The sequence below is a fragment of the Panthera onca genome, chromosome B2 (assembly GCF_046562875.1).
Source record: "Panthera onca isolate mPanOnc1 chromosome B2, mPanOnc1 haplotype 2, whole genome shotgun sequence".
Lineage (NCBI taxonomy): Eukaryota > Metazoa > Chordata > Mammalia > Carnivora > Felidae > Panthera > Panthera onca.
Window position 1 is genome coordinate 116967028 of NC_138343.1, and position 22554 is coordinate 116989581.

The 22554-nt window shown below is 40.5% G+C and overlaps 1 protein-coding gene across 2 annotated transcripts in view; it reads right to left on the reverse strand.

Annotated features, from left to right (window-relative positions):
- Positions 1 to 21683, reverse strand: part of SAMD3 (sterile alpha motif domain containing 3) — a 56787-nt gene extending 35104 nt beyond the window's left edge. The window contains exons 1-4 of one of the 2 annotated variants that reach the window (XM_060616632.3): positions 21585 to 21683; positions 21228 to 21327; positions 20365 to 20554; positions 16924 to 17031 (exon numbers count right to left, since the gene is read on the reverse strand). In XM_060616632.3, the coding sequence (XP_060472615.3) occupies positions 16924 to 17031; positions 20365 to 20554; positions 21228 to 21306 (377 nt within the window). In that variant the 5' untranslated portion in view covers positions 21307 to 21327; positions 21585 to 21683. The remainder of the gene's footprint in view (positions 1 to 16923; positions 17032 to 20364; positions 20555 to 21227; positions 21328 to 21584) is intronic. The other variant, XM_078447317.2, reaches the window with a different exon arrangement.
- Positions 21684 to 22554: the final 871 nt, after the last annotated feature.

Here is a 22554-nt window from a genome sequence, read left to right on the forward strand (position 1 = left end):
TCTTAATAAAATAGACTGTGGAATAAAGCCTAAAGCTGGAAAGAAGATTGAACCACATATCTTGAAGATATGTGATGCATAGCTCAAAATTGAACAAGATACCAACTAAAAGAGAGTAAGCTGCAACTCAGCAAAGCAAGAGGCACACAAATAAAGTCTTGGTGCCTGATTAAGAAAGTTCTTCTAATTAATTTATTCTGTTACTGTTTGTAGTGAAATACAGGATCCACTTAATTTAGTTGGTCTTTGGCTACTTTTTAAATCTATTTTTATTTTTTAATTTAATTTTATTTATTTTTTTCTTTTTAGAGAGAGGAAGAGTGAGCTGATGAAAGGGGTAGAGGAGAGAGAGAGAGAGAGAGAGAGAGAGAGAATCTAAGCAGGCTCCACACTCAGCACAGAGCCCGACAGGGACTCAGTCCCACAACCTTGGGATTATGACCTGAGCCAAAATCAAGAGTTGGCTGAGGCACCCCAGTCTTTGGCTATTCTAATAAGGTAAGCGTAGTTTCTGAATTAAAAGTACATGTCAGATACTTACATTCAGATGAAGTTTTTACAAAAGGCTACAGAAAACTATAGCTACAGAAACCAAATCAAGCTCATCAGTGTTTACCGGGGGCTGCAGGTTGGAGTGGGGACTGACGGCAGAGGGGTGCAAGGGGAGTTACTCAGGGGGATGGAAGTGTTCCAAAATGGACTGTGACAATGACTGTGCACCTGTACAAATGTGCTAGAGTTAACTGAGCTGTATATTTTAAATAGATGAACTTCATGTTATGTAAACGATGCTCCAATAAAGTTATTTATAGAATTAAATATGAGAACCACTTGAAAACCCTAAAGTCAGTAACTGAACATTAAGTGTGTAAAAAGAAGAATCTATAGGAAAATTTCCACACAACTTATCAGGGGCAACAGGCTTGCTTTGGGATGGAAGTGAAGTAGGAGAGGCGAGCCAAGTAGAAGACAAAGAACAGAAGGATTTCCTGAATCAGCCTAAGTAGATTTATTTTCTGGCACGCCCATGGAATCCTTAGCAGTCCAAACAAACTTCTGATGAGTTTTGAAAGGCCGGGCTTCCTTTAGAATGTGAGGTCATATATTATAAAAGTGCATGAGCTATAATGAAGCATGGAGGATAAAGAAAAGAGGAGAAAGCACTCTCCTCTCTTTTCATGATAAGCTCTCTCCTTGTTTCCCCTCTTTGGCAGTCCTGTATCAGTGGTGAAAATATGTCCTGGCAGAAATAAGCACATGGATAATTTAATACTTGATCCAACGCAGCACCAGGCAAATCCCAGATGACATTTGTGCTTCAGCCCAAACTATTTCCAGTATGTTTTTCTCTCATTTCATTCAATCATTTAACCAAAAGTAACTGGGGGAGTGGAGGGGGGGTGTCTATGGTATGCCAATTACTCTTCTATAATCCTGATTTCCTTTCCTATTGTAACAACTTGTTTCTTTTTCCCATGATCTCTCCCTTACCCACTCAGACCAAGAGTGTAAAGTAAGGCAAGTTTTGTTTGCTGTATTTTGTGCCTTACCTAAGTTTTTAAAAGGTGCTGTAACTGTGCAGGTGTTAAACTTGGTTTCAGTACATTCTATCTCCTTTGCCTCAGGAGTTTCTGGTAGCTAAAGTAGCTGCATGACATCTTTGGGCTTTTCAGGTTGCGATCTCTTGTTTAGTACTGCATCAGAGGGTAGCTTCAGGATTCCAATGCTAGCAGATAAGGCTTGCTACAATTTTTACCTTCTTGTTCTATATATTTTTTTCTATATGTCTCTTTTCTTCAAAATAAGGGTAGGGACTATATACCACGGTATTATTTTTGTCAAATGCCCTAATTGTCGCTAGGTATATGCAAGCTCTACCAAAGCTAGGTATTCCATCTTGCTTTTAATAGCATTCTTAGGCAAAATCAGAGGCATCATTTTGTTTTCTTTACATTGAAGCGATTTAACAAGGTATTCTGGAAGTGAGGGGAACACAAGTTATGCGATCTAATACAAATCCAGACAAGTATTACACAAGTAAAGGGACTCATCAGAAATTTAAAATACACTCTAGGGGCACCCGGGTGGCTCAGTCGGTTAAGCGTCTGACTCTTGGTTTCGGCTCAGGTCATGATCCTGTGGTTCATGGGATTGAGCTCTGAGTTGGGCTCTGGGCTGATAGCGTCAGCCCAGACACTCTCTCTCCCTGTCTCTGCCCCTCCCTCACTTGTGTGTGAGTGCGCAAGTGTGTGTCTCTCTCTCTCAAATTAAGTAAATAAACATTTTTATAAAATAAAAAGAAAAAAGAAAAACACACTTTAATTTAGAAGCAGATAACGGCACAATCGTTTCCCATTCATAAAATGATATTTTCATTGAACCAAAAAAAAAAAAATCTTTACTGTGAGGTTAAGATTATTCGTAATATCTTTATTGAGGCAGAGTTGAGCAGAATACCGGTGGAAGTCACCCTAAAGCAAGTGCAAAGAGCAGAAAGCAATCCCAAACTGAGCGGACACTAATACTTCTATCCCCACCTCAGTGCTAGGGCTTGTCAACAAAACACCACAAAACAAAAGACCTCTGATCCAACGGATCTCAATCCTGGGTATGCAATAAAATCAACTGAAAAGCTTATAAGACTTTTAAGACAATGTTAGTGGCTAGGATTGATCCCAGTCTAAGTGAATCAAAGTCTATTGCACTAAAGAGTTTAAAATTTTTTTTTTTTTCAACGTTTTTTATTTATTTTTGGGACAGAGAGAGACAGAGCATGAACGGGGGAGGGGCAGAGAGAGAGGGAGACACAGAATCGGAAACAGGCTCCAGGCTCCGAGCCATCAGCCCAGAGCCTGACGCGGGGCTCGAACTCACGGACCGCGAGATCGTGACCTGGCTGAAGTCGGACGCTTAACCGACTGCGCCACCCAGGCGCCCCAAGAGTTTATATGTAGAGTTTATTTTGTAATAAAAAAACTTCCAATTAAGTCGACACATTTGATAAATGGCAATATCATCACTGCAATATGCATTAATTTTAAAAAATTATGAAATGAGGTTCTCATGAAAGAAAGTTCATTGGTTTTGAAATGTTGTTTAACTTTGGGGTGAAAAATCATCTAATTTTGCAGACAGTAGGGGGCTCACCTATGGGAAGGAAGATAGCTGTATTAAGAACAGGTCAAGTTGAGCTCCAGCTCTCTAAGGAAAAATTTCAATGCACAGAAGACAGAGACTGAGCCTTGGAAGTGAGCAAAAAAGGCGTATGTGTTATCCGGGGACAGGGACCATTTCTTTTATCTCCAATATATATAATTTTGCTTAGTAGAGTTAATGCACAACGACTTTGATGGGAGGATGAATGTGGTCAACTGAAAGGAGTGGTTATCTGAGCAGGGCTGAATTCACTTTGGTCTCAACAATATATCTAACCTTTCAGCGGTTCCTCACTGCATTTGCTACCCTGGTAATCCAACTCACCATTTATGCTCCCAATATGTCCCTCATATCACTCCCATCATGCCTTTCCTTAATCTCTTGCACATTAACCTCCTCCCAATCTCTTTATTAAGACTGCCTCCTTGAAAATTGATAATGATTTCCTAATTTACAAATTCAGGACCTTCAGGCAATGGCTTTTTCAAGATCTTTCTAACCACATGTAGTATAATTGACCACTTTTTCACAGTCCTGTTTTCGTTCTCATTTTCCTATATGCTATTTTACTTGCTTCCCCTCTTCCCGTTTCTCCAAGAACTCAATAATCTCTTCCATGCTTTGCCCTCCACCTCCAGCAACTTGTACATTATTCATTTCATACTCAACATGTCCAAAATGATTTATAATCTTTTCATTTCAAAACCAGTTTTCCATTTACTGTAGACTGAATTGTGTCTCTCCCACCAACATTCATACAATTGAAGCCCTAATTCCCAATGACGCTGTGGTGAGAGGACTTTTATAGAAATAATTAAGGTTAAATGAGCCCCTGTTATATAGGATTAGTATTCTTATAAGAAGAGACATCAGGGAGCACACTCTCTTTCTCCATCATATTGGCCATTTGCAAGCCGGGAAGACAGCTCTCACCAGAAATTGGCTGACACCTTGATCTTGGACTTTCCAGCCTCCAGAATGTAAGAAACAAATTTGGTTTTTAAACCACCCAGTCTATTTAATTATGGCAGCTGAGCTAAGACACCATTCCAATTTCCATGTTTCTTTCATTGTATCACTTTCTCTTAGCAGCTCAGACTTAACACTTCACTGTCTTTTTCATCTTAATTCTTTACATCTGGGTATCATGAAAATTTCCCTATATCTTATCTCTTGTATTTGCCTACTTCTCTCCATTGTTCATGTTACTACATTTACCCAGGCATTCAAATGTGGGCTACTTCAGCAATTGACCAGCAGAGTTCTGCTTCTGGAATGGCCTAATTAGCTCACACTGAACCGGCTATCCCTCGAATAATAACTATTAGCACTAGACAAAATACAAAAGCAAATAAACAAGCAAACAAAAATGAATTGAAAACACTGGCAAGTAAAAAAAAAAAACAGGCAGATTCTGAAGAGGAGTCTACACTTGGAAAAAAAAAGAAGACATGGAATGAATTTCCTTTTTATGACTTTTGGCCTGAAGGCAGGCCTCAGGCAGTGCTGCTAAAACTCTAAGAGCAAACCCACCATCTTTCTGGACTGCTGAATTAGTGGGCAGAGTTTGGGCAACCTCATCTCTGGAAAGGGAGAGGAGAGTCTCAGAAAGGAAACATCTAATGAGAGGGAACTACAAATTCTGTGTCTAAACGGTCCAAATCTCTGGCTGATCTGGAACCACACATGTGCATAGCTCCATTGCAAATAAGAGAACTAAACTTGGATTTGAGCCGATCCCCAAGAGACAGTTTTAAATGTGAGCCCAACAAATTTTGTTGTTTTGCTAAAACAAACTAACCAACAATCAACACTCTTCAGGTGAATAAGCCAGAATCAAGAGTCTCCACACTGTAACATTCACAATGTCTAGGATATAATCCAAAATTATGTGACATAAACAAAGTCCCAGAAAAGTGTGACTCATTTTCAAGAGTAAATGCAATTAACAGAGTATGATGTTGAGATAATCCAGATGTTGATGAGGACCTTAAAATAGCTAGCATAACAATGTTCAATGACTTAGAGGAAAATGTGCTTGAATGATTTAAATAGTAGGACATTTTAGCAGTGAAATAGAAATTATTAAAAAGAACCAAACAGAAATTTTAGAAGAGGAAATTACAAAATTTGAAATAAAAAAAATGTACTAGCTAGGATTAACAGTAGAACGGAGGTTATATATTATATACTCCCTATATAGAGTGAGCTTGAAGGCAGAACAGTAGAAATAATCCAGTCCAAAAAACATAAGGAGAAAATAGATTGAAAAAAAATACGGTAATAGTTCACTTTTTAAATTCCATGTTGCCATATTTTATCCCCTTAGATAGTCATAAAACATTCTCCTTTTGACCTTCTATCTAATTTTACATAAACATTGATATCGTCATGTCAATCTATAGAAGAGCCAGAAAGAGCTGGCTAATGACTTCCAAGTGCTCTTTGACCCAAGACATAACCCAGGTACCCAGTACATTAAACCAGTCTTGATTGACACGGTAACTATGCCCAAGAAAAAGAAGCAACTCAAGTTCTAGGCCCCTGGATCCTGGTCTGATTGAATGACCATATCAAACTATACCAATTCATACCTGTCTATCTGAGGTCAGGACACCTTAAGAAAGCTGTCAATGAGGCTATTCAAAAGTAACATCTCTCTGTAGCTTGCCAGGCTCCTGGGTTCCTATGGAGAAGCCCTTCCTAGGACTCAGTTGCCCTGCCATGATAATAAAGCGGATACCCAGGACTACTGTCTCTAGAGAGAAGACAAACAAGATGTATAAACACAAAACAGAGCTGGACAAGAAACATATTGCATGGACAGTGGACTGTTGCTGGCCTCCTACGTTTGTCCTAATCATATAACAAATTTTGCCTTAATTTGATGAACACTTGGGCTACCACTTCAACTGTTATCTTTTGGAGCAGTTTATTCTGAAGAAACACTCACTGGTTACCTGTCTTTGTTGCTATGACTGGAATCTACAGAGGAGCTCAGCTGTCTCTGGGTTTACGTGATCTGATAACTGTACATCATGTGATGTGATCTGATAACTGCACATCACGTATAAGCCACATGCAGTCCAAACACTCAAGAATCTAACATTTCTAGGGACTATTCCCAATGTGTTAAGGAATTTAAAAAAACCTCAGGTATTGAAAGATTGCTGGGATTAGACAGAAGCCACTGTGGAAGTTTCAGTGCAAATCTACAAGTCCCATAGTTTAAAGACCAAGTGTATGGGAAAGCTGAAACTTTGCCTGTGATACCTGACTGTACTAGATGTTTTGCCTTTTGTGATTCATCATGTGAACTTCACCCTTTTCCCAGTTGTTATAGGCATGATAATCTTCCTTTTTCCTTACAAGGTAACCCACATGTTAAGTGACACGGGTGATTCAGGATTCTCCTGTCCCTAGCCATCATGCACTATGCATTGAACACGGTAGATAGGCCATCAGGGACCCAATGTGCTGTGTTTATCTCTTCGACCAAGAGCATCTCCAGTATCTGGTCTTGCTGAGAATAGTCCTATTTCTAAGGGCAGCCTGAGCCGGGCCTATTCTTAAATTATCAGCCCTGTGGGTTCCTGGCACTCTCCAAGAAGAGGAAAATAACTATGATTTATTAACATATTTGAATGTAAAAAATGTATGTTTGGAAGGAAAAACCTGGAACTATTCCCTGCAATAAAAACCCCATTTACAGCCATTGAGTGTTGGCAGCTATTTTATCCCCATGAAAGCAGACACTCTTGCTTTAGGGAGACTGTAAACTCTTGAACCTCCAGACCAAAAAGTGTCAGCATTTCTTTGTGAATTAAAACATCTCAAGAGTCCAAAGCTTTTGCTTCCAATTTAGTGGACTCTCATTTTTAAAGAAATTTTCCATTCTCCCTTTACTTATCTCCACAAATAAAGCAGGTGATAAGGTTTTTAGATTCTATAAACAAAAGCAAAATTCATGGTGTGTAACTTCTTAACATCCCAAATTTGAATTCATCATACTTAATACTTAGGACAATTCATAACATGGTCCAATTTTGTGCTATCTTATTATCAGCTATTATCCAATGTGAATTCTCAGATCCAGCCAAAAATCAAGCCTTCTATATTTTCAGAACACCTTATACATGTATCAGTAGTTGCTTCTCTCACCCAGAAATCCCTAAGCTTTCCTCATACTCCTAGGCTCATCTTAAGCACTTCTGGTGAACTCTCCTCCATTCTCCTGGCTCTCAGGTGGTCTCCCTTATCTGAATCCCCCACATGGCCTCGTCCAATGTTGGCCCCATGGGTACTCAACTAAGTCTTGCCTCCTCATCTGTTTTGATTTCCCTATGAATTTGCTGAGTGGAACAGTTTGTAACAAAAATGTAAAAGATTTAGGAACGTTTGAAAGAGATACAAAATATTAAATGTAATATTCTATGACAGATAAAGACGGTCTTTAGTTCCATACATTTTTGTTTTCACACATAAAATCGCCATCTTTCCAGAAGGAGAGTTCTGTTATATTAAAAACAGCCCCCCTACCTCAAAGGAACCATTGACTAGCAAGGCATCAAGCCAATGTGCCAGCAAAAAGAAGTGCCACATCACTAAGTCCTTATGTTTGAGATATGCAAACCAGTGGGACCCAAATGCTAGAGAGGCAGATCTGGGATTGGAGTGGAGTCTTCTGTATGCACAAAAGGTATCCAAGAATTAGACTGGCTGGGGAGAATTGCAAAATGATCAATGTCCTCTCCTCCCCCACCCCCCAGGTAAGCCTCCCAAAAAGGAACTTTCTCAGTGTCTCACCAAGCTTCAGCTGCATCCCATGTGGGTTCGCTACAGAACCAGGGGCAGACTTCCCATCACACTCATCTGAATCCTGGTTGACTTTTGGAGCCATAGTCATTTCATGTATCATCCCTGCTATCTTAAACTTCAGAGAACAAATGGCACCTTTCTCCAGGAGCATCTATTTAGAGATAATCTACTACTTCAGGGACTGTGATGCTTTTCCAATTTTATAAAATAGTATAGCTTTCTGGTCCTCCAGAAAAAAGAACCAAGGACAACTGGATCACGTGGCTGTGAAGAATGGCCATTCAGGCCAAAGGGCTTGGTCTTCACATCTGAAGTAGCACAGGGGTAGTACTGCCATCATGGGAAGAGAAAGTTGTGACAATTGCAATGCTTTCCAGGGACTGGACTGAAAGATTGTGTCCCACAAACCATTTTATTTTGAGATCTCATTTTCATTTTCTTCTTCTCCTCACCCAAACTTACAGACTTTATCCACTGAGAATGGTATAGATTGGCAAGCCCTGTGTTACATGATCAACTCTGAAACTAAATGCATGTAACCACAGCAACATCTAAAAGCTTAAATGTTTTTGGAACATAGAAGAAGAGGGAGGAAGCTATAGCAGCTTAGATATCTGTTTAAAGAAACTGCTATCACTTTAGCCTAGAAAAGAAAAGGATGTTACAATATATATCTTCAAAATAGTGATCAAATTTGACCTAACTACAAGTTAAACAGAAATATTGCTCTGTGTTCTATGCCAGTACTCTGGCAATTGCCCACTTTACTTTACCTAGGCAAGACTTTCCCCTGCTAAGAACACAAGATGAACAAAAAGTTTGGCAAAACTCTCTAAAGAGGCACATGCCAATGAGCAAAGTGAGACGCCACCTCTGAAAACAGTGAACAGTGTCACTGCAAGACATACATGGACTGTGACGGAAATGTTCTTTTGTTGCCGGAACTGATGGTACCTACCACTAATTCAGAAAAAGCTTGCTCCACACTCTCAGCATTTTGATGTTTGCTTTTAATTTATGTGTTATAGTGGCGGGCTTTCACGTCTGCCATTTAATCCGTGAGTCTTCCAGAAGAATTTAGTTTCTGAAGTGCATGTGTGAACACATACTCAGATACAAAAAGGGGGTAGAGATGTGAATGGCATCAGCCATGTGCTGTAGTGTAGACACACTCCTCTCAAATTCTCCCTGTCTTTGGCTGCCAGTGTGAGTGTCAAAGACCCAGGAGCCTTTGGGGCCTTGACTAATCACAAAAAGAAGCCAATATAAATAATTAGTTTATGTCTTCCTATTATCCAATTCCTCTTGGTATTGGCAGCCCTACAAAAATCCAGGAACTTCTAGCTTATACTTTCAATATTTATGCTTACTAGCATGATAGTCACGAAAACCATAAATAGGTCTCAGAACTATCATGCATGAGTCCCGTTTTCATTTTTGTTCCTCTTTCATACATAAGCAAAATTAATGAGACATTACCTACTTAGTTGTTGCAAAATGGTTCAGTACTACTATTTTGTAGTTTAGAAGTGTCAAAATATGATCACTTAGGATTGAGTGGATCCAGGGCAGCTTTTTAAAAAATCCACCTTCATACGACTAGACCTTTGGATCCGGACCTCCCAGAGAACAATATATGTCATGTCCTTAGAGCATCTTTTTTTGGGGTGGGGGGGGGGGGCGGTGTGCAGAGTAGTGTGCAAATTTCACTCCTCAAATCTGATCAGAGTGCTTGTTTCGTGTGCCTCTTGGGCAAGACCTTTAGTGACTTGGTCTTCTCCCAGCAGCCCTGTTCACCTGCTCATCTAGTCTGGGGTTGACCAATTCCTCTACTATGGGAGCTTCATAAAGATCGCAGTTTTACATTTGTAAGGATTCAGGTAACCTGATTTGTCACTGTCACAGTAGTTCAGGGCATTCGGTGGCTCACTGAGGAATGTAGACAATTCTGAACAAAGATAGTGAGTCCCTCTCTTTGACAGGCTGTGTTATTGAACTGGCGTTCAGGCTCACTCCCATCAGGTGTGTACTTCCATGTAATGTTAATATGTAAAGTAGTAAGAAGCAGCTCTGGACTTATCTATTTTTCTTCACTCCATTGAATTCTATTGAATAAACTGGTAAGTATCTCCTTCACAATGCAATTCTGCCATAATTTGGATATGGCATCACCATTATTTCAGGCTCTGAAATACAAGGAAAAACTTACCACCTAGCAAGACTCTTCCCTCCACCTGCATTAATTAATCAAGTCCTCTTGATTTTCTATTTAAATATCATTTTCTCTATTACCACTGTCTTAGTTTGGACCTTCACCATCTCTTGCTTAAACTTCACCCTAGCATCTTCCTTCTTTCATGCTTCTCCAGTCCCTTCTCTATATCACTACCTCAATACATGATGAAGCACCCCTGTAATCCATAGCACTAGTTTTCAATTCTCATTATATATTAGAATTGTGTGTGTAACTTTAAAAAATACTGATGCACAGGTCCCACCCTGTCTTTGTTTGGGCTGCTGTCACAAATTAGACTGGGCGGCTTGAACAACAAACATTTATGTCTCCCAGCTCAGGAGGCTGGAAGTGTGAAATCAGGGTGCTGGCACAGCTCGGTTCTTGGTGATTTCCCTTTTCCTGGTTTACAGAAAGCAGTCTTCTTGTCTTGTCCTCACATGATGGAAGGAGAGCCAGCAAGTTCTCTGGCCTCTTCTTACAAGAGCACTAATCCCATCTACGAGATGGAATTCACCTTCATGACCTAACTGCCTCCCAAAGCCCCACTTCCAAATACTATCACATTGGGATTGGAGTTTCAGCATATGAAATGTGGGGGGGCACAAACATTTAGCCTATTGTACATCACCAGAAATTCTTCTTTTTTTTTCTTTTTTTAGAGAGAGACAGAGCAAGCAGGGGAAGGGCAGAGACCAAGGAGAGAGAGAATCCCAAGCAGACTCTGTGCTGTCAGCATGAAGCCCAAATGGGGCTTGAACTCACCAACTGTAAAATGATGACCTAAGCTGAAACTAAGAGTCAGACGCTTAGCCTACTGAGCCACGTAGGCGCCCCAAATCGTCACCAGAAATTCTTGTTGGTCTAGTGCTTTGCTACTCAAGAGTGGCTCTTCGCACTGGCATTCCCTGGAAACTTATTGGAAATGCTGACTCTCAGGCCCCACTCCTGACCTATTAAATCAGAATCTGCATTTTAACAAAACGCCCAGGTGATTTTCAAGTACAGAAGAGCTTGAGAAGCAGTGGTCTAGGGCGCTGATATATTTTGCTTAAATCTTGCAGGTGAACCTAATATATAGTTGCTCTGTTTAGGACACAGCCTGGAGCCTCCTTACCTCTTGAATGGCACCTCTTACCATCTCCACCAACTCCATTGTCTCCACTGCTACCTCTCACTGTCCAAAACTACCGACTCCACAGAAGTCCCTATACGATTTCAGGTGTTTGTATCTTGGTGCGTGCTGTTTGCTTTGCTCTGAATGTCCTTTTCCTTTCCTGCCCTATTTTCCTTTAGATAAGTTTCTAGTCAGCGTCCAAAAATCCCCACAGAGGGCTTTTTCATACTCACTTCCCTGGAAGTCTTATTTCTCCCTCTTTTGTGCTATTTCTGTACCCTGTGAATTTCTACTTCTCCATCCCTTTCCCAATATTGCAGTTATTAGCTTCCATATCTCTTGCCGACTAGACTCGGAGGTCCCCTACGTAAGGACTAAATTGCCCTCCACCTCACCCACAGTCTACCTAACACCTAGCTCATGATGTATATTCAGTAACTTTTGGACTGAACGAAGAGGGAAAAAAGATTAGAACTCAAGCTTACTTTAGCTCTCTAAAGACTTCACATTAGATTTAACGGGAATGCGCAGGAGTCGGAGAATTATTTATCAGTGTGACAGCCCAATTTCCCCTGATTCTGTAGTTCTTGTTTGGCTGGGCCCACAGATATCCTCCACTGAAGGAAACTCACCAAGTTCTAGCTTAGTGAGCCAGCATCCCTCGCTTCATTTGAGTCTCTGCTCCAGCATCACCTGGTCAAAGTCAAAAGACTTCCCTGAAAGTGCTATCTGAGATAGAACGTTCCTGAATACACGCGTGCGCACACTCACGCACACACACTCACGCCACTCACTCTCTATCCACCCCTCCCTTTCCTTTGTATTATTGGTCTCCATAGCACTTAAATACATTATAATGTAGTGTCACTTTTTTTTTTTTTTTTTACTTTTCTTCTCCATTAGACTGTGGGATGGGAGGTTTGGTCTGCTTTGTTCACTACTGTATCCTCAGTGCCTAAACAAAGTACCTGGCACAGAGATATTTACATATGAAATGAACGCTGGCTTAGCTAAGAAATCTTTAAGTCCGTATTTCCTAAGGTGTTTTTTGTAACATTAACAGATGTTGCACGGAGAAAGAATTCTGGGTCAAACAAAGCGAAATGAGTTTTCTGTCTATAGGACTCCTCATAGCATTTACTGTCTCAGTGCACTGTGGGAGTCTCCAATTAAGGACTAAAGTTAGAATGTAATACTTAGAAAGCACAGATGCTTTACGTACAGATTATATATACCTTGTGGTGGGAGATGGTGCGATCCTGCATTTCCCTCTGAAGGGTCCTTGCTCCACTGACGTGGGACAATTTATCACCTGTTGCCTTTGGTGCGCTTCATTGAACCTCCTTTTTTTTTTGCTCACTGGATAAGAGGCACATATGACCGTGGCGTCCTTATCTGAGCTGAATGATAGAGCCGACGGACGACACATCAAGTGTGGACCCACTGCCATTTGCTTTACTGAGCTTAGGCAGATGGGTAAGATCACTGAGCATTTCCAAGGAAATGTAGACCAAGGAAAAAATCATTAAGATGATTTTTAAATACGCTTGAAACCATGACTAATTTATAATTATGCCCTAAGGGAGAAGCAAGACATCTGCACACATATGCTTAAAGTTTAAGCAAAGTGTTTTTAAAGTAACATTTAAGCAAAGTGTTTTTAAAGTAACATTTAAGAAACCTCTACCTCTTTATTTGATTTCATGCCTTATTAAGTACTAAAAGGGAAGCAAACTGTACAAATGAAAAACAAAGGATGGCATTGAAAAAAAAAACTCTTTCCAAAGGGTCACGAGCACATCTAAGATGGATCCTCATAATCCTTTCCTTACATCAAAGACGCGCATTTAAGCAATTCAGGCAAGAGCGTGGTATCACCTATCACCAGAAAAACCTGCACTACGTCACCGCACCCTAGTATTTCCCTGGGACACACACATCTCTATTAGAGACTTAGCCAAGGTCAGGTGAACAGCTTGACTCTGGAGCCTTCTTTTTCTTCTTGTTTGCAAATAATCTGAGTGGAAAGCACGTGTTCATAGAAAAAATATCACAAGAATGACAGCCACCTTGTACGGTGTGTTAATAGATGCCAGGTACTTGAATATGTCATCCCATTTGGACCTCACGAACTACACGTGCAGGTGGATGTTCCTACCCTCTGTTGTGCCGAGACCACCTGGCAAGCAAGTGGAGGCAGGATTCTAGAGCAGGTGCATGCCCAAAGTGGGCACTTGTTCCACTGTCCCTCCCTGTCTCTTAAAAGCACATGGCTTCACGAAAGCCTTCGAGCCAAACAATGTAAGCTTTCTAGCCTGTTATGTGTAAGTGGCTTATAAACTCCTGGAGTTGAACCCTGTGAAAAAGTCAGCATATTTAGTATGAATTGTATCAAGAGATCGCAAAAGAAATTGACGTTATTCAAACATTTATCTTGCCCCACGAAGATACATTCAGTCTTTCACTGGATCATACACACCCTCAGTTCAATTTAAAAACTCCTACGTAGACTCTGCGTGCCAAGGACTGTGCCAGCGCTGTTTATAACGACAAATAAGGCATGGTCTTTGCCCAGAAGGTGCTTTCAGTCTAATGAGAGAATAAAGACTTTAAAGCGACCAGTTCCGTTAACTACTTTTAAAAGTCAAGCAAGAGACACATAGAGGATACTACACAGATGCAGGGCTCTTTGCCCGGCCTGGAATAACAAAATGGAAGGTTCTTCTAAAAGAGGGATTTTGAGCAGAATCTTCAAAGATGAGCAGGTAGGGAAGGGAAGGGAACAACACAGCCTGATACAAAAGCCATGCAACAGCCCTTAATCAACCCCTGTTGAATGAATAACATGCTAGGCAGATGGGCAGGAGGAAGGGATCAAGGGTGGCTCCCTTGATATGGAGCTGGATGATGGAGCCCCTGTCTGAGATAGGCTGTGGGAAGGGAGAAAATCTGTGCCATGCCAGGCACGGCTCTAGATAAAGGGCAGAACTGGAGTGAAAATATTTAAACTAGGTACATTGTCTTTAATCTGTCTCTACCCACAACACAACTGATTGCCCAAGAGGAGACAGCTGATCCATGCTGGACCCCTTAGTTTCTCTTCCCTGGATACCGAACTAAGCAACACTGAAAGACTGAATCAGTTGACTAGGATAACCTGAGCTGTTTTCAGGGAGAATTTAATGTGGAGTCAGTGCTATGGCAAGGTAGTCATATGCCAGCCAGTCTGCACACAGCAGAGCAGCCATGAGTAGTAGGATAAATCCACCCTCCTAGGGAGAAGCAAGGGAATGAGGCAGACAAGGAAAGCAGAACAGAGACAGAGATGGCCATCGCATGGCTCCGTGAGAACAAGGACAGCTTCCTCCAGGCCCAGAGAATTTACATGTTTTGCCTTTGTGTGTTGTGAAATGTTTTTATTACAATAAACTCCCCTTGTCTTATGTTAGTTTGAGTGGATTTGTGTCTCTTGCACTCAAATACATACTAAGGCAGGGGACACGAGTTCATTTTTTGAACATATGTAACTCTGAGGTGCTTGTGGATAGTGAGGGGCAGTCACATAGCTTAGGAGACACTTACTGATTACAGAGAAAGGTCTAGGAATATTGGCTCTGGTTTCCAAACCCTCCTATTTCTTTCCATTTCTCAGTCAGGTCTGTTTCTTTCTCCCCCTTGCCGAGTTCTATGAAGAATGAGAATTACCATGAGGCCCAGGAAGTTTTCCTTTGACCAACCGTGTGAAAAAAATGCAATAATCATCGTGCCCTGCAGGTATCACAGAACCATTATGAGGATGAAATGTCACGAGAAGGCCTAGAAAAAGAGAAAAGACCTACAGAACCCATAAAAGGTTGTGTCCTCACCTCCCACTGGCAGCAAGTAGGGAGAGAAAAGTCCTATGGCAAGTGGCAATACTACCTGGAACAGTGCTCCCGGAGCGGTGATTGTGCTACACTGAGTATTTCCCATGTGTTTCCACAGTGCTCAGCACTTGGCAGGCTTTATCCATGGTTAGATGATGGTTCTCACAAAAGTACCATGAAGAAAGTATTATTGTTATTATTCCCATCGTGCAGATTTGGATACTGATTCACCGTGGTACTAGGGTCGCACTACTGGGTCTAATCATCTCTCCTCTTCTGTCTACTCACAACTGAACAGTTATAGAAGGGACTGGCTGCTGCTTTTGGGGCTAAAGCTAACGGAAGGAGTAGTTGAGAACTCATGGCTTAGTCCATACACCCAGAGCCACATCAAAGGAAAGCCCTTGAAATCAACAAGCACCCATGAGCAGAAAGAAGGAGAATGAAGCCACCTTTAAAATGGATTTACATCTTCTGAACCATAGGAAGACCATCGGGACTAAGTCTCACCTAGGTCATTGCCTTCCACCTTCTTGTTCACCACCCCAGACAGGAGGCGATGGGCCCTAATGCTGAGAGATCTTCAGGAGCTGGAGTCTCTGTGCCCAGGGATGGGACACAAGGTTGAAGACAGTGAAGAAGGAAAGAGGACAGAGAGGGCACCCCAGATCCGAGACCCATTCTGCAAGCACTCCTGATCAAAGGTGCAGCTTTTTCCTGCCTTTGAGGAATTACTGGGACCGGGCACCTGAGGTCTGAGGCTGCAGCCCTTCGTCCTCTGAGGTCCTGTCCTGATGGCCCTAGATCCTGCCTGAGGTGAGAATAGCATATTAGGGAAAACTCTCCAGAAGCCTCTTGACTTCTCTAAATCTTTTTATTGATTTACAAAAAAGAGAGAATAACGACCACCCTGCAAGACTGCTGTGGACTAAAGAAGTTAGTAATGTAAAAGTTTTGTGAAAACTATAAAGGGCCACACCCCGGCTTGATTATTGCCTAATTATTCTCCTATGCAAGTTGACATCTTCTCCCTTCAATGACAGTACATTTAAAGGAAAACATTTGCTGGTCGGTGGCTGAAAACCATATGCATCACGACTAGTGCGTGAACCACATAGACCAGGAACCGGAAATGCTGTATAGGCTGTCATGACTTTTGCACCACATCTTACCTGCAACTGCCCCCAGAACTATGTCTGACTCTCATATTCCTGGGTCTAGTTCTCTAGGTCTATAGTTTCCCTTTGTTCCAACGTAGCCCATATATTGAAATACACTACCACATAAAATCCAACGTAGGAATAAAAGGAAGTGTTTACCAAAGCAGTGTCTCCATCAAGAGCAGTAAAATTAAAAACAACCACAACTACAAAATTCAGAGCCAAAACAAAGACTCCACAAAAGGCATATGCTAGAGGACACGGTTCACTAAATAAATTCTGTTTTCGTGGCTATTGCCAATCACCCCAGTTTATGACAGAGAAATCTTCTTTCTCCTCAACATGTACTTGAAAGATGCTTAGTATCATCTCAAAACTTCACTTTTTCAATATAAAGATCATAAATTTTCATCGTCACCTTTTACCAAATCTCTTCATCACTTGATAAAAGATTCCCTTGCAGCAAAACGAAAAGTTTCCACTTTCGAAATACATCTAAACAGATGAAATCTCAAAATATAAAGACAAATATTATCATTTGGCTTTAAAATGTTTAGAAATTAGCAACCCCACCTCTGCTTCAGTACTCTTTGGTCAATTAGTCCATTATCAAGGTTTTCAGCTGGATAGAAAGATGGTGTGTGCTTCCCACGGTTGGCTGGGCTAGAGGACTGTTCATCCCTGTCACCAAGAAAGAAGAGTTGGGTTAGGAGCTGTTCAACGGGAGCCACAACCACTGGATCTCATGGCAGCTCGGAGGGTAGAAGACAGCCCATAACGACACCATAATCTGTGTCCACCTCCAAGCTCCACATTAGGGGTATGACTAAGAGAACGGAAAAAAATAAAAAATTAAAGTAACACGGGAGCACTGGAGTCATCTCACGCAGTGGTTCATATGTGCCAGGAGGCAGGCTGACACCACTTCACAATGCTTTTCTCATCAACTGGTCATATTTATAAATAGTGTTACAGCAATCTAGTCCTCTTTGAAATGATGGTGATAACTGAACATATCCTTACGGGTTAATATCCTTAGCCTGCAAAAAAAAAAAAAAAAGTGATTAACTCCATCCGATTGCTTCTCCACTCTCTGCCATTTTGGGAGATCGCGTACTATCTGTGAAATGTAACACCTTTCAAACCACAGTCCACTAACTCCCTCCCTTTATGGGTGATACAACTGAAGCCCAGAAGGAAAAGCAAGTTGCTCACCACCACAAGCTACTGAATAGCAGAGCCGGGAGCTGAGCTCGGTTTTCAAACTTTCCGGCGGCCTGTGATTCTTCTACCAGCTCCAACAAGAACAACAACCAAAGAGCAACTGTAAATACTCCTACCTAGTACATATTCCTATGATTTGCTCACATCTAAATAGGATGCCAAATATCCTTTCCAGATGTGGCCTACAAATACTGTTCAACATAACATACTAGACAACCATCAGCCACTAAAAGAAATCTGCACTCACATCGAAACCCATCTGCAATCTCCAATATAGAATGCCACTATAGACTCTTCAGAAGGAGTCTTAAGCATTATTCATTCTGCCCACTTCATTTTGCAGTTGAATCTAAAAAAAGCCAAGCATGTTTATAGCAGCACTCTCAACAATAGTCAAATTATGGGAAGAGCCTAAAGGTCCATCAACCGATGAATGGATAAAGAAATTGTGGTTTATATACACAATGGAATACTACGTGGCAATGAGAAAGAATGAAATCTGGCCTTTTGTAGCAACGTGGATGGAACTGGAAAGAGTGTTATGCTAAGTGAAATAAGTCATACAGAGAAAGACAGACACCATATGTTTTCACTCTTATGTGGATCCTGAGAAACTTAACAGAAGACCATGGGGGAGTGGAAGGAAAAAAAAGTTAGAGAGGGAGGGAGCCAAACTATAAGAGATTCTTAAAAACTGAAAACAAACTGAGGCTTGATGGGGGGTGGGAGGGAGGGGAGGGTGGGTGATGGGTATTGAGGAGGGCACCTGTTGGGATGAGCACTGGGTGTTGTATGGAAACCAATTTGACAATAAATTTCATATTAAAAAAGTAATCTTTACTCCAAAAAAATTAAAATTAAAATTAAAAAAGCCAAGCAAATCTCCAAGGTTAGAGGAGTAGCTATCATCAGAAGAGAGGTCTGAAATCAAGTGTTTTGATACCCAGCTTTAGGGTTCTTTCTACTGCACCAAGTTCCTTTCTTTATTTGGCACTTCCTGAAAGGGTTTAATTAAATAGCATATTCTCATGCCACTCTTCATTATCATGATTCCCATGTGATAATACATTTGTCAAATGACAACATATTTGACAATAACCAAATATAGCCAATAAGCGTTTAAACCAAATATAACCAATAACCCCACCAGCAACTGTGGTTTTGTACCAGATTAATTTAACCAATCCTTAAAGTGAATAAGCTACTTCCTGGGTAGAGTGAAAAGCCCCCACTCAAAAATCCCTGGACTACCAGTGTTCCAAGTCTTGGCAATATTTGAAACTGGCTTCCTTAACCAGGTTAACAAAGAAATGAGACTATTTGAAGGAGGAAAGATTTTCTCAAAGCTTAGGTTACAACCAACATCATCAGTGAATTAACATGAAGTTAGGTACTGAATTACTTTTCACAACCTACAGAAGAAGCAACAGGAGTATCAACATTTAACTTAATGCAAGGCAGTGGTAGAACCAGGAATTAAGCCCAGATTTCCTGGAAGTCCTGCTAGTTCTCATTTACTAGAGAACACTGTAAACTGATTTGCAGTGGAAACCAGGCTGTCTGTTTTCTTCCAAGCTGTGCCTAAAGCAATATCAAGATTCCAGTCAACTGAAGGGAACTTCCAGCTCAAAAGTCCAACTCATCCAAGAATGCTGGGAATTACTTTGAGAGCTGTTTGAGGTTCACACCCACGCTTTGCTGGAAAGGAATAGAAGCATACAATGGGAACTTCATCAAAAGTCACATATTGTGAGTGTGATTTTACATAGATATGTCAAAAGAACATTTAAGAGAAATCTTTCAAATAAATCAGGTGGTAGAATCTTCAGGCTGATCGTGGACCATTCCTTCAAGACTACCTTTTCCCCTCCATGTTCCAAATAACCAAATATTCTAGAAATAAAGTTACTTAGGCCACGTCTCCCTAACGTTGTATTCCCTATCAAAGAACAAGACAGGAATACATATTATTATAGATACGATCTGAAAAACTAAAGACATAGAATGGTATTCATCAACATCATAATCTTCTGTTAAAAATTAATGAATAATTATTTAATACTAGAAACTGCAAAAAGTCTCAAAATATGGGGGAAAAAAAAACAAGTCAGAATGCTTGAAATGATCCTGGGGCGTAGATTTGTAAAGTGAACATCTTAATTTTGTAATTCCTGCTATCATTCCTTTTCACTGCATTAGTCAGTGATAAAAACAAACAAACAAACAAACAAACAAACAAAACCATCCCTGAACCTCAAAGGCACCACAATTTTTTCTACATGATTTTTGTGGGATGTGATCTTAGCATTTAGCATTCTAGGGAGAAATTAGAAAACTCATTGTGGCAAGAGTCTTTAGCAAATTATACCGTGCAAGCCTCTAGAGGAGATTATAAATTAGTCACTATAAGAAATCCTTGGCAAAGGAAAAGCAAAGGAACAGTAAGAGATACCTTTCCCCAAACCTGATTTTAAGACCCAAGCTTCAGGAGCCCATTCACACTCGTGCTGTATGGACACTTCAACCACCTGCTACAGAGCCTTCTGTATAGGAACGCCCGGTTTACAGGACTTCCCTAACAACTGGAATCAGTGTTTAAAAGTGGCGCATTAAAAAAAAAAAGTATCTTGATTCATAAAACTTTGCGAAAGTGTCCTTGATGCAGATATTAGAAATACTGTACACACCATCTAGCTGAAAATGGTCCCAGTTTTCAGAGTTTTAAACCCCAAACGTTGTGCTTGGGGAAAGCACAGCCTCAACACGAAGGTCATTCAGGACCAGACTTACGGTGAGACAGCTTTTGCTCGCTGGAGAGGGGCTGTTTCTCTAGGGCTTCTAGGGGGCTCCAGTCTTTGACTCTTCTGCTTATATTTTCTAATTAAATCCATCAGAACAGCCTGGTGCCCAATTTTCTTTACCAGTTGCTGAACCATCCGATCATTAAGTGCTAGAAGAGCAGCCCCACTTATTTCTTCCTCTGGGAAAAAGAAAAAAAAATGTTTCTGCACGCTTGCCTGGTAAAGCATTGTAATAACACACAGCACTCTGAACGAGCAAAATTGTATCTGGGGTTAAAAGGATCCTCTAAACCTGTCCTCTGAAGTTACAAAATTCTCTCTATTTTTACAAAGATAGAACGCTGATACCGCATCATTCCCACTTGCTCTCTGCTCCTAAGAAAGTCTCAGAACATGGAGTCGCGATAACACTTTTTACTTCCACATTAAGGCCTGCCCCTTCCAATTTCTCTGTAACAGGCATTGTTTTTATAAGGAAAAAAAAAAATCTTCTCAGAGAATCATTCTTACTAGTACCACCCAGGCAATATCCAAAACTTGTAAATCCCACACCAAACAGAACACATGCTGCATTAAAGATACAAGCAGTTGCCAAATGCATATATCAAATATGTATTTTAACTCTTAATACTTTGTTTTATTTGAGCTCTTTTTGAAATACTACATTCTCCTCTGGCTGCTAGGTCAAATGCAAACTCTACCACGGTCAGTAGAAAAAGGAAAATTCCCTACTGCAAGGACTCCACACCCCCATTCACATGCATTAGGCAACGAGAGTAATTAGCAGTTAATAGAGGACACTCAATATTTAGGCTGCTGTGTTAAGATTTTTTCAAAGTGTAAACAACTCACCTTGAAACCTACGAACTAGCTCTCCTAAGTTTTTCTCCACCAACCAACTGCAGACCTGATCAACTGACCAAGTTTCCATTGCTGTGTCCTGTAAATACACCTGTAGAATAAAAGGTCAGAGAAGGATTCTTCAGTTTTTCTCTGATTGTTGTTCTTTTATTTTTATTTTGCTTTCCAATCAGCTCTCTAGTCTCAGCTCCTCCCTCTGCCAGACTCTTAAACTCTCAATACTAAGCTTCTTGAAAATTACTCTTTTCCGAATACACATCTAAAAGCTACTAATAAAACAAATACTCTCTTAAAAAAATGAGACCGGTTTGAACCTATTTCCTAGTCTCATTTCTCAAATTTCTTCACCTTCTCCTACTTTTTTTCCACAGGCATCCCTCAGCTTTACTAACAGACAGCCAAAGCCGTACAATGGTACCCAATCCTGTACCATTAACACCCAGGTTTCTTCACAAAGAAAAGAAAGGTGTGAAATTCACCACTACTAGGCTCGTAAGGAAGTGGTTGACATTTACAAAAGGGGTGGGCAGGGGAGGCAGGGAGGAAGGGAGGAAGGAGCAGATAAAAGCCTGACAAGATTCTTAGCAAACCAAGATTGTTTAACCCCTTGATGTTCCCAGCTAGGAAAGAGAGCTAGCTTGTTGTGTTTCTGAGGACTTTGTTTTAGCAGGAGGAGGAAGTAGAAGCCAGATTTCTCAGAAGAATCTGAATGTCTCTTTCCTTCCTTCCATTAATACTCTTCTATATTCTATTCAGTGCTAGAACTTTATGCTTGGTAAGATAACTAGGAAAAATGAGCACATTGATTGAAAACTTAAAAAAAAATTGTGTTGGGCAAATTCCAAAGTGGGAAAATAACTAAGTGCTTTAATAATCAGAAATGAGTGTGTGCATACAAAGTTTGCAAGTTATGTTCCTTTACTGTTCAGTTATTTTTACAGGCCACTATTCTTCTGCAACTGTTTAGGAAACCTCCTAAAAGTATAGCAATTTCAATAATTTTTAAAATTTCTCTTCACAGCTCATTCCCTGTGTTTTATAATTCAATCCAAATTACTTTAAATGGACTGGGGAGGAACTGAAAAAACTTAAAACTTTTCATCTTTTAACATTACTTCCTATTTTAACTCTTGATCTAAATGAGGTAGGTGTTCAGTAAGACCCTGGCTCTTCTATAAAGACAGGACAAAGCTTCTCTTAGAGAAATTGGAGCCTTAAGGAAAGATAGAAATTTTTATTAGATCGTGCATGTAAATTTTATCGCTAGAAGTTCTCAAAATTGTTATTATTGTATTTTTCATGTTTGTGCATTTGAATC